Raw genomic sequence first — 13,028 nt, 5'->3', positions numbered from 1 at the left:
GGGAGAACATGAGCAAGGAAGTCAGGACCATGAGGGGTGCACCCACCCACTGAGACGGTGGGGTTGATCTAACGGGAGCTCATCAAGGCCCGCTGGACTGGTACTGAAAAACATGGGATCAAACTGGACTCTCTGAACGTGCCAGTCAATGAGGACTGATGAGAAGCCAAGGACAATGGCACTGGGTTTTGATCCTACTTCATGAACTGGCTTTGTGGGAGCCCAGTCTGTTTAGATGCTCACCTTTCTAGACCTGGATGGAGGGGGGAGGACCTTGGACTTCCCACAGGGCAGGGAACCCTGACTGCTCTTAGGACTGGAAAGGGAGGGGGATGGGAGTGGGGGTGAGGACTGGGGGGAGAGGGAGGGAAAAGGGAGGTGGGGAGGAGGCCGAAATTTTTAATAAAAAAATATAAAAACTTTCTCTATCATTTTCTTTTCTTTCCCAATCATACAAATATCTTTTTCTCTTTAATCTGCTAAAATATGGCTGGGATTGAAGCTGTGGCTTTGGTGCCTACCTCCACCCCATTCCTTAACTTTTTGGGAGTCTAGCTTCATGGTGGAAGTATAGGCAGGAGACAGTTTATTACCACTGCTCTGCAGAGTTTCAAGGTCCAAGCCACCACCAAGAAGCCTGCCACCAGCTGCCCATAAACACCATTTAAGTATTTGGTAGCAGGGCCTCTTAACAGATCTGTGCGGAGCCATCCCTATGCTTGCCACTGGCAAACAGAGCCTACTGGAGTAAAGCTGGTTACCATGAAGTTGTGCTTGACTCTGTTCCTGTCTGTCTAGAATCCCCTTTTTAAAGCTTTCTCAGGATTTATGTGAAAATTCTTGTCAAACATTTGAACACCTTTTGTATACAGAAGTTTCTGTTCCAGCCAGTCCTGCAGCCATTCAGTCACAAAGAAACACACAGAGGCTTATATTAATTATAAAAACGGTTTGGCCTATTGGCTCAAGCTTATTATTAACTAGCTCTTATAATTTAAATTCACCTACAATTCTTGTCTATGTTTAAACATGTGGCTTGGTACCTATTCTCAGAGAGGCAAACTCATCATCTTCCTCTGCATCTGGCTGGTTACTGTGTCTCTGCCTTTCCTCTCCCCAGAATTCTCCTAGTCTAGTTACTCCATCTATCCTTCCTGCCTGGCTACTGACCAATCAGTTTTTTATTAAACCAATATGAATAACACATCTTTACAGTGTATAAGAGCACTTTCTCACAGCAGTGGTCACATAGTTAAAAGTAGGACAGGTTTTCTCAGGCTATGGTATGTAAGAACAACCTTACAGTACTCGCTTAAAGACTCATTGTTATGTATATCTAAATTGATATATATATAAATGAGTTATATTTCATATATCTTATATGTATGTGATATAAGATATATATCTTACCACTTCTCTAGGGAAATGTGGTTTAATTTTCTGTTACATGCTTGTCGCCACATGGGTAAAAGTAAATAATTGTAAGAGGAAAAACATAACTTCATAGTTTCATGTACAACAAATCAATAGACACTATGCTATGATTGACAGCTCTAATGCCAGCACACTGACTCTTCAAACATTTATTATCCCCTTAAACATGGACCTCAACAGGTTACCTATATGTTTTTCAGTGCTCATAAACACAAAAGGACTCACTGTGGCATAGATATGTACCATAAAAAGTTGAATGTAGTAAAATGTTGAATCATCCAGGAACATGGTTCTTGAGCAGGAGATGATGCTGTCCAGGATGGACATCAACACAAAGAAGCTCAGGAGCAGCAGGATGGTGCGGGAGGCCTGTATCTCTGGAGAGGCTTTTGGAGAGAGGCTGGTGCTGTGCAGATGCCCGGACAGCTTCTTGTGCCTGCACAGGAGAGTCAGCATGTACCCGCTGGAGAGGGCCATGAGACTAATAAGAAAGGCTTCCCTGAGGGCCAGCAGTGTGGAAAATGTACTTCGCATGAGATAACTCATGGGTAGAATAGAGCAAGACCGAGTAACAAACATAAAGTTATTCAAGGTCAAATTGGGTGTGGCGATAATGGACACTAAGAGGTGACTACTAATGAACATATAAAAAATACTCAGGAGAAGAAGGGCACTTGACATGTGATAGGGAGATTTCTGCTTGAACTTTGCCAAACAGGAGCTTCTGGGACTGAGGATGATAGCCTGGAGCACACTCAACAGGCTGCTGGTACACAGTGAGAGACCCCTAAAAACTCTGTACAAGTAGACGAGGAATTTACATGTGATGTCATCCCATCCCTGCCAAGAAATAAAAATGTCTGTAGCTGTGACCGCCATGACCAGTAGCATCAGTAGGTGGATTAGGGCCAAGAGACCAATGGGCAGGTCAGTGGGTTTGGGCCTGTGCCCACCAAAGAACTTGAGGATGTGGAAGAGAAGAAGGATGCTGTTGGCTGAGATCCCAATGCCAATTTCAGAGAGAAGGGTGTTCCTTAAGTTGGAACTAGTGTGGAGTTGGCTGTTCTCATTCATCTTATGTGGGCACAATCAGTGGCTGAGGAGAAGATTACAACAATGGCTTATCATGAGCACAACCACATGAACCCCTCCTGACACCTGTTCCACTGAAGATCTCAGTTCCACCCCACACTCCACAGACCGTCCTCAGCTATCACTTGTCCTAGACTTCAGAGCCATGGCTGGATGCTGTGTCCCATGGTGGCCGCATCAGTGTGTGAGCTCCTTCCGCATTAAAAACAGCATCCACCAGAAATGATGTCTTTTCGCATTTCCCATGATTGGGTTTTAATGGAGCAGGAGCAGGATCTTTGTTTTCATCCACAGCGTCTTGATTGCCAGGTCCATTGTAGACAGAGCTTTTGCTATTTAGGGCAAGTTTGAATGTGGATGATTGTGTAAAAGAGGAAGTCAGCCCTTTGCAATGACAGAGGGTCCAGGGATCAGGCATGCCCGTATTCTATTCAAGGCTGTCTTTACTTGGTTTATTTATTGTAAACTCAAATTTCTTAATATATTTTAGTAGCAAATATTGGGAATTGTGAACTATGAATCCAGACATTTCACACCCCCCACACACAATCAGCAGTTTCCTGAGTGTGACCTTTACCCGGCTAAGTCTGGGTTCCAATCATCTCCTCTGGAACATATGGACAGTTGTGTTCCTGTGTCAGGGAGACACTAGGTGTGTAAGAACATGCTTTATACACACAAAACATGGCGATGTTCCAGCACATGATCGTCTCTGTCAGTGTTTCAGATTTTCTAATGCAGCTCCTTAGGTTTGTGCTCTGGGAGAGCCAAGGCTGCTCGTAGTGACTCGTCAGCTCTACCCATGCCTGAAACAGAAGAGAAATGAGAAAATAACTGAACACTGGAGTGGAGTCCTCTCCAGAGAACGCTGATGGACAGTTCAGTGTGTGAGCGCTGCTTTGCGACCGTGTCCCCCGTGTTTCTAACCCCACCTCAGAGCCGCCTCCATGAGAAAATACAGTGTAACATCAGCCGTGCACATTCCACATCCTTCTCCTTCAGCCTGGGAAGTCAGGGGAAAGACTACAGCTCTCAGACTCAGGGCTCCCCATCCCACTTTACAGAACTAATGAAAGGAAAATGGTGCAACTCGGTCTTGAAAGGAGGGCTCCATGGGAGTCTAAGCCCCCGCTCTCCTTAACTGAGATGTGATGCTTCACATTCCAGATGCCAACTCCAAATTTATATTAAGATTTGTTGCAAATGTTATTGAAATGTTGCAGTTTAATTGATTAGACACTGACTAATTAAAATATCATATCCAATAACAAGTTGTGGGGAAGCCTTTATTTCATGTTATAACTGATAATCCAACATCCAGGAAAGTTGCGAAAGGAACTTAAGGCAAGTACTGGGAGACAGAGACAGACCATGGAAGAATGTAAGAGTGTTGCTTACTGGCTTGTGCCTCATGGCTTTCTCAGTCTGTGTTCTTAAGCTTCCAGGACTACCAACCTAGAGGCTGTACCCATGGTGAGCTAGGTCTCTCGCACTGATCATCAACCAAGAAAATGTACCACAAGCTTCCCGACAGGCCAGTCTGGTGGGCACTTTCTCACTTTCTTAGTTGACTTTCTCCCAAATGGCTCTAGCTTGTGTCAATTTGACAAGAAACCATCCAGCACATTGACTCCTTGTCAACTTGACAAACACACCACTGTTACACTATAACCTTTTCTTTTTTGTTGTTCCCAAGATATCATACTAATATCAACATCACAATAGAAAAGAGAGTCCAAAATTTAAAAGTTCCACATTCTTTAAAAGTTAACTCTCCTTAAAACACCCAAAGTTCCTTCTGACAGTCAAACTTTCTCCAAAATAGCTGAGTCTCTAAAATATCAAGTCTCTCTATCATTTTCCAAGTCACTTAAAAATCTCCATCATCTCTCTAGAGCCCCAAAGTCCCTGCAAAACATTCACATCTCTTTAAAATGTGAAATCTCTTACCTGTGGAATCCTATAAAATAAAAAAAAGTTTAAATGTTTTTGTGTCCCTAAAGGGAAGAACCAGAACACAATGAAAATCAAGTTCAGCAAAGTCCAACATTGTGAATGCCAGTGTCAGACATCAGGGACTCAGTAATGGTCTTCTGAACTTCTGGGACTCACTAACATCACAGTGCTTAGAGAACCATCCAAAGCACACACAGCTGTCTTCACCCCACAGAAGCTGCTGTCCTGGTAGTTGGCCCATGATATTGGCACCTCCAAATTTCTTGGATCTCCACTGCAACTGGACTGCACCTTGATCAGTAGCCTCTACTTGGCTCTTCGCAGGGACTCTAACACTGCCTCATGTGCCAAGCCACATTTCACTCCATGATCCCTTCATGCCTTCAAAACCAGTACCACCAAGGAAACTCTCATGCTACCAAACTCAGCTGCCAGCATGGTACACAACCTCAGCAGTATCTGTACCACAGTGTCCAGGGGATGAACCTGAGAAAAACACTTTTAGCAGCGTTTAAGTGTTCCAGCAGGTGAAGGTTCCACTTCAGTGGTTCTAAATTCAAAATATGAATGAGCCTCATAAAACCTTTAACAGATTATCAAGCTTCCCTCTGGAACTTCACAGGTCAAGCCCCCATCATCTGCACTGCTCTCAGCATTATATTCTTAGATCATGCAGAATAACTCACCAGGATATCAGCATTCAGTGGATTCTTTCAGTCCAAAGTTCCAAAGTCCTTCCACATTCCTCAAAACAACTCAGTGTCATGACAAGACCTAGTACCAATGTCTGTCCTTGTTAGGATTTCTGTTGCTGTGATAAAATACCATGACAAGAGTAAGTTGGTGGGGAGCGTGGTTATTTCACCATGCAGCTTATCGTTCATCATCCAGGGAAGCTGGGGAAAGAACTAAAGATATGGAGTTGGAGGCAGAAACCGCTGGAGAGGCCGTGGAGTAGTGTTGTTTACCAGCTTGCTCCTTATAGGTCTCAACCTATTTTCTTATAACTCCCACAACCACCATTGGCTATACTGAGCTGTGCCCTCCCATATCAAATCAATCATTAATTAAGAATATGTACCAGATACTTTGCCACAGGCCAGTCTGGGTGGAGGCATTTTCCAAGCTGAGATTCTTTCTTCTACATTAATTCTAGCATATATTAAGTTGACATACATCTAACAAGCACAGACACCATGAATATGGGGCATGTAATGTTGAAAACAAATTCCTGTTACATAGTAAAAATTTATCAATGAAAGTCAAAGGTGAAGGGTGAAATTGTTTTATACTTATTTAGACCACATGACCTGTAATGGAAGATAACAAGAAGAGGGAAAAGGAATAAAAATCACAAGTACAGGGTACTGTTTAAGACTTAGACCTGAGGCTGCTAGGTGGTGAAAACAATTAACAAAGAAGATTTTCCAAATAAAAATTTTTATAGCATTGCTAGAAAAGGGTTAATCCTTTATATGATTATGGACCACGTATTCTAGATAGCAGCTTAGGGTTGATTAAATGAGTGGTGTTTAATTATTCCCACTGAATTGTGACATTCATTATAACCCCTATGGGTTTGTTTTCCAAAACCCAGGCACAAGAATAAGAACACAGTAAAGGCTTAGGGACAACAGGAAGAGGTAGTGACATTTTCCAGAGATCAGGTAAAATGGCAGTTTTCTCTACTTTGAACAGTTCTAACATCTGTGTTGTGCCATGATACAGTGGGGAAACAAAGGAGAGAGCAATAGGGCTCCACTGTCTCCTAGCTGTTTAGGACGGATGACACCAGGAGCACACACTCTGAATGTTGCGTTGTGATCTGTGTGCACTGAGTAACAGGTGCGTGTTTAATACACTAATTTCATGGAAGAAGGCAGGAACCTGTAGAGTTAAAACAGCAGTTTACATCACATGCATATCAGCACTGGTGCTGTAGGAAACCCTACTGCCAGTAGCCTTTAGTTACCCGCCCACTTGGGTGTGGCCTCTTATACTATTTATGCCAATGTAAAGTACACATCTGGCCTCTTTTCCAGCTGTGGGTTTTGGTTGCTATTCTCCTTTCCAGTAGAGGATATTCATTTGTGAGTCTACCCCTTAATAAACAACCCTCTCTTATTCTCAATTCTGAGCTAGTGTGGAATTTCTTTTAAGCATCCATCTTCATCTGGCACCCATGTGGATTCAGACTCCACACCTACCAAATGGACGACCTAAAGGCCTAACCAGTCCATGGCTTAGAAAGTCTCTCAACCCTGCCCGCTTGGCTTGCTTTTACCTAAGTGGCTTTTTTTTTTCATAGAATCCCTGCCACAATGGAGCTTACTGCGACTTGGAAATTTCCCAAGCACATGCACACCTCCCGCCCCCACTGTCACGTTCCCTGGCACCGATCCCTGACACAGTTCCTTGCTGTGTGGCATCTTTTGTACAGCTTCCAGTTTGTTCCCGTGAGTTCTGGATTTCTTACTCTATGTATGGAATTGATTTTATTGCTTTTAATTTGTCAAGTAAAGCATATTTCTCAGTATTTAATCATTATCAAGGCAGGAAACTAAAGCTGCTCAATACCTTTCCTGTTGCTCCCATTTGCACTGCTGCTAGTCACGAGTATGCAACCACGATACCTGCTGGACAATAAAGATTATTACACCTAAAACAATTTACCAGATCTCATTACAGGTAAATAATAAAACAATATGGCAGACTATATTAATATTGAAACTTTTAGTATCATTTTTGCTAATACTATGGATTGCATTCTGCAAGGCTTATATGGTTATGGTAATACTTCCATTTATTGGGTATTGGGACTCAGATTTTTCTTCATATTATATCATTAAGAAAGAATGTGACACTTTTAGGAATGATACAGTCTTTACAGACTAATAATGACCAGTTAGTTGACAGGATTAATACCATCGAAAATCAAACGTTACCTGCATTAATTTGGCAGACAAAATTGAATCCATATCTAAGGGTACTGAGAAAATACCTGAAAGAATTCATACTGTTGAATTTGACAATCAAAATTTGTTAAAAGTTTATGATAGGTTAGCAGCTAGAGTATCTCTCCACGATTATGTTCAAGGATTAGGCATTATCTTGTAAGACTTTAAGACAATCCTGAAGCCATTTTTGACAATTCTGAATCCTCTCAGCCTCTGTGCCATAGTGCTTCCTCTCCTCCCCTGGGAACCAAAGACCTAACAGCTACACTCGCACATACTCAGTTCCTGAACAACTACCCATATACATATGCTTTGGTTCGGTCCCCTGGGAAACGGGGTCAAAATGACCTCTTACCTCATCTGATCTGGCAACAGCTCTCCAGTCAATTATTGGTAATAGCCCTTTCAAATAAGCCAATCAGAATAGTCAAAGAACAACCCCCCTTGCTTCTGTGGCCCCTTTAAAAGTAGACTGTACCCGCTATTCGAGGTCCCTCGGCTTCCTGAATGCTGGGGGACCCTGTCATGACAGAATTAATAAAATCCTCATGCTTTTGCATCAGCTGTAGTGTGTGAGATGGTCTCTGGGGGCGACTCCTTCTCGGTGTTTGGACGCCAGAGTCCAACAATCTTTAAAGCAGAAACTTCAGACCTTGGAATCACATGTGCAGAATGAGGACCAGAGGCTAGGTGCCTCAATAAAATCACTAGAAATATATACAGGCCAGGAGATTCAGGCTTTACAAAAGAAAATAGTAAAAAGATTTGAATGATTGAGGTAATTATTGGAGCTGATGAACGGGGAAAGAAGGCACAAGGACAAGATTCAACAATGCCAGTAACTGTCAGAGATGACTTACCCAGTGTTTTAGCTTCCTACTCTGTGATCTACTCCAACAAAGCATCAAGTTCTAAATGCCCAAAAGGATCCAAAGAAGGTAGATGGATACCTATAGGAATTAATGATCTAAAAGAAATTAAGCAAGCTGTCGTAACTTATGGCTTGCATTCCACATTTGTTAGGGACATGGTAAAGACATGGGTTTATAACATTAAGGTGATACCACATGATTGGCTTCAGTTCGTTTCAGCAGTCCTGGATGATGGGCCTCAGTTGATGTTTAAATATTATTTCAGAGAAGAAGCTAAAATTTTAGAATAACAAAGAAAATCAAAAGGACTTGAGACATCTAATGATCAAATTCTTGGTGAGGGCACTTATGCTGATCCACAGGTTCAAGCTCTTTATGATGAATAAATCTTGTCCCCATGCCACAAAGTAGCCTTAAATGCTTGGGGAAGGATTCAAGAACTAGAAAAATTAATTGAATTATATACCAGGATTAAACAGGGCCAGAGAGAATGCTTTAATGATTTTTTTTACAAAGATTAACTAAAGCTGTATAAATAGGAGTAACAGACCCAGAAACTAGACAAGTACTTATTTAATCTCTGGCTTTTGAAAATGCCAATTTAGAATGCATAAAGATACTTGGGCCTTTAAAGGTTAGACGGCACCTATGTATGAATGGATCCTGCATACAATGAACATTGAAACATTTGACTATAATACTGAATCTTGGGTAGGAGAGGCAATTTCCAAAGGAATGAGGAAATATCAAAATGCCAAATGTTTTAATTGTGGTAGAATAGGGCATCTGATAAGGGATTGTAGACAAGGAATTCCAAGGAATAATATCTCCACTGGAAATGGCAAGAACAGGAGGACTCAGCCTTCATGTATACGTAGAAGGTGTGGCAAAGGTTGACATTGGACCAATGAATGCAGATCAACAACAAGGCAACCAGATAGCATCAGGAAACTTCTTGAGGGGCCTCTCACAGGCTCCCAAGCCCAAAGTGTCCCAGTCATACCCAGTCACTGTGGAAGACATGTCTCACCAGGAAAATTAAAAAACCCAGAGCCTTCTGTAAAAGACCACACTGTTCTAGATGATGGCATATATATGGAGGACAAATAAAAAGTTCTGACAGGAAATAGGAAGCATATATTCTGGCAGACTTCTATAAATGGTCAAAGACCAAAGCTAAGAGTACATATAAATGGCATTGTAATTGTTGGTTTGACAGACATGGGTGTGGATATTAGTATCATACTCCAAAATCTTGGCATCAAAATTGGTCTATTCAAGAGGCAGATGTTCAATTACTAGGAATTAGAACCCTATCTCAAGTGAAACAAAGCATGAAATGGGTTGACTGCATAGGGCCAGAAGTTCAGAGAGGGAAGCTGAGACCATATGTGGCTAATATTGTAGTAAATTTATGGGGTCATGACCTGCTGCAGCAATGGGATGCCCAGATTAACATTCCTGCAGTCCCAGAAATTTATAATTATGGGAAGGATATTTTAAGGTACTATACACAAAGGTCACCTGCCATTCAGCCTAAACAAGAACACAAAGCAACTAGCAAACCTTTAGAGCTACCAACAGCCCCTACCTTTAAAATAGCTGACTGAGAGACCAATATGGGTTATGCAATGGCCTTTAGCTGATGAAAAGCTGCAGGCTTTAGAACAGCTGGTAAAAGAGCAACTAGATGCTCACCTTATTGATGAATCAATCAGCCCCTTAGCAGCAAAGCCAAGCCTCTCAGCAGGCATCACTGGGTGATGAGGGAAGCAGGTTGTGGTGCAGCACTGTATAGGTCCAACGTTGGTGGCTGGAGTCTGTGCCATGCTGTTCTTCTGGGGCTGTTCTTCTGCTCCTGCTCATTCTGGAGGGTGATTTAGAAACATCAGGTGTAATTCTTGCTGCCAGTCTGAGCCCAGAGATGCGGCTTCCAAGGTTTCAAAATTTAAAATACAATTCTCACAGCCTTTCAGAAACAGCTGTCATTCCGTATCCCAAAGGCTCTTCATGATTTGCGCATCACATTCCAGTTCACTTATTTTGGTCTCTGGAATCAGCGCTGGCATATGCTTGGTGATGGTTTCCATTCCTGGTGTGCCAGCCATCTCTCCCCAGTGTCTTCCTAGTTTTAAAGTTAGCATTTTGCTAAAGGTAAACATCCTGACTGAGTATTATCCTCAAGTCACGTGCATGAAGCAGGACCGGCTTTGCTGCTAAGGGGCTCTGACCTCCCTGTCAGAGCGTTCATTGCCTCAGTGACAAGAAAACTAAGTTGGTTCCTGTCCCACCTCTTCACTTAAGTTCAAGAAAATATGAGGTTTGGGAAAAACCTGAAAACCAAGTAGAGACAGCATGACAGAGTGGAGTTGAGTTGTCTAAAAAAAAAAAATCCCGAAACAAATGAGATTCAGATTTTTCCATTATAAAAAATTATATACAGTGTATGACAAGAACATAGAGAAAAGGTAAAACAAGCAACCATTCTTCCTGGAAAGTCCTATACCTAGGTCTCAGTCAGTCAGGGAAGGAACCAGCCATTGTGTTCAGTGCAATTTAACAATTATTGTCCTGGCAACCTCATCATCATGGCTACTCAGTGACAGTTCCTACCAGACTGGTACAGGCTAAGGATCATGACCTCTGATTTGTGATTTTGGGAATTGGATTAGAATGAATAGTGACTGTAAGCTAACACTGGCAGGCAGTTTGCAGTCCTGTGAAGTCACCCTCTTTGGGATGTGGTTTAGAATCTACAGCCTTGATTGTTACATAGATTTTTAAATCTTTGATAACTCAAGCTCAGAAGAACTTACATTAACATTGCTCTGCTGCATGTACCATAGCAATAGGTGCACGGCTGAGGACATTTAATTAAAGTGAGAATCCCAATCTTTCAGCTCTCTGATCGTTTGTCTTAGGAATAGGTAAATCAGTAAAACGCTTTGAAATTGACAACTTTTCCAGCTATTCATTGTGAGCTACTTATTTCTTAGAAATAAATGTGGATCCAAAATTAATTCTGAGTGTCTGTAAACTGAGGAAAAGAATATCCTAAGAAGAAAATACCCTCTTTGCCCTGCAGCACACAGTTACTGTGCTGAGGGGCTGTCAGAGCTCAGCATCCCCTCTGCAGACACTGAAAACCTCCCTGAGCCCCACTGCTCCTCCTCCCACAGCCTGCCTGGGACCAGACCACCTTCTGAGTTTGCACTTGGGTGCAGAGCACTTACCCAGATGGACATGGCAGGTGAGGACTCTCTCTGTCTGAGGAGATCTGCCCCGGCTCAAGTAGAAGGGGTTTTAATGCATCTCTGCAGTTTGTAATTTTAGTGTCTGTCGAAGATGACAAGTTCCCGCTGGGGAGCACGGAAATGTGGCATCCCGGTGGAGCACCATGCCTGCCTGTCACAGTACTTTCTCTGTGCTGGATAACAGGCATCTGGGGAGGGCTGAGCGCAAACTTTATCTGAGCTCCCTTGACACCCTTCGCGGGCAATCAGAAAGATCGCATGAAATAAACATCCTTAACTTTTTTCAGCTTACTCCTTAGAATTAATTTGTACAAATTTTATGACCATGAAATCTCTCTGTGATCCTTGTTATCCTCCTATGAGTTCCTTGTTGACCTGAGGGTCCTCTCTCTATAGTGTGACAGGCAGCCTGTCCTGGGGTCAGTCCTTCCATGAGCTCTTGTTTTCCAGGTGGTGTTGATTCTGGTTCCCAATATCCCCAAACTCCGATTTTAGGATTTTAGCTGTTAGTGAAATTTGAAAGTGAACTGTAACAACTTAGGTGGAATGTAGAGGTCAAGGCAGAGCTGGAGAGCCAAAGTGACCACAGGCAGATGGGACATAGCTGAGGCTGTGACGAGGCGGGCTCTGCTCCATAAGGAGCCCCAGTGATCAGCATTGTTTTCACTGACAGAAGGAGGAACTGGTTCTGAAGATATAAGTGATTTTGCTTCTTCTCCAATAGAACTAAGAGGTATAAAAAGCATTATGAGTCCTATAAAAAAGGAACCAGGGGACCTGTAGCTGAAGCCTGCAGTCACGCAAGCCTGGTGGTCTCTTCTGATGTCTGAGTAAGTGATGACTACACAGTTGGAGGCAGGAGGGTTGTATGTTCAAGGCTAGCCTTGGCTACAGTGAGAGACTCAATTACGAAAAGAAAAACAATGATTTCATGAGGAGTGATTAGTATTTCAGATATTAGAATTTGAAGAGAACGCTTTAAACTCATGTCAAAAATTAAGTTGACATCTTTTTGGGTCTGGGTTACCTCACTCAGGATAGTGTTTTCTATTTCCATCCATTTGCATGCAAAATTCAAGAAGTCATTGTTTTTTACCGCTGAGTAGTATTCTAATGTGTATATATTCCACACTTTCTTCATCCATTCTTCCATTGAAGGACATCTAGGTTGTTTCCAGGTTCTGGCTATTACAAACAATGCTGCTATGAACATAGTTGAACAAATGCCCCTGTCATATGATCGGGCATCTCTTGGGTATATTCCCAAGAGTGGCATTGCTGGGTCCAGGGGTAGGTTGATCCCGAATTTCCTGAGAAACCGCCACACTGCTTTCCAAAGTGGTTGCACAAGTTTGCATTCCCACCAGCAATGGATGAGGGTACCCCTTTCTCCACAACCTCTCCAGCAAAGGATATCATTGGTGTTTTTGATTTTAGCCATTCTGACAGGTGTAAGATGATAT

General features: G+C 42.5%; 1 protein-coding gene across 1 annotated transcript; it reads right to left on the bottom strand.

Moving 5' to 3' along the window:
* Nucleotides 1-1,575: 1,575 nt before the first annotated feature.
* On the bottom strand, nucleotides 1,576-2,508 carry LOC126512512 (vomeronasal type-1 receptor 94-like). The gene has a single exon (XM_050160311.1). The coding sequence runs from the start codon at nucleotides 2,506-2,508 to the stop codon at nucleotides 1,576-1,578; it is 933 nt and encodes a 310-aa protein (XP_050016268.1).
* Nucleotides 2,509-13,028: the final 10,520 nt, after the last annotated feature.

The sequence above is a fragment of the Alexandromys fortis genome, unplaced genomic scaffold, assembly GCF_014885135.2.
Source record: "Alexandromys fortis isolate MF-2015 unplaced genomic scaffold, M_Fortis_MF-2015_v1.1 scaffold_111, whole genome shotgun sequence".
Classification (NCBI taxonomy): domain Eukaryota; kingdom Metazoa; phylum Chordata; class Mammalia; order Rodentia; family Cricetidae; genus Alexandromys; species Alexandromys fortis.
Note: the sequence above shows the minus strand (reverse complement) of the source record. Positions and strands in the feature narration are given on the sequence as shown.

Coding starts and splice junctions, on each gene's coding strand:
- LOC126512512 (XM_050160311.1), bottom strand. CDS start 2,508: ATGAATGAGAACAGCCAACTCCACACTAGTTCCAACTTAAGGAACACC.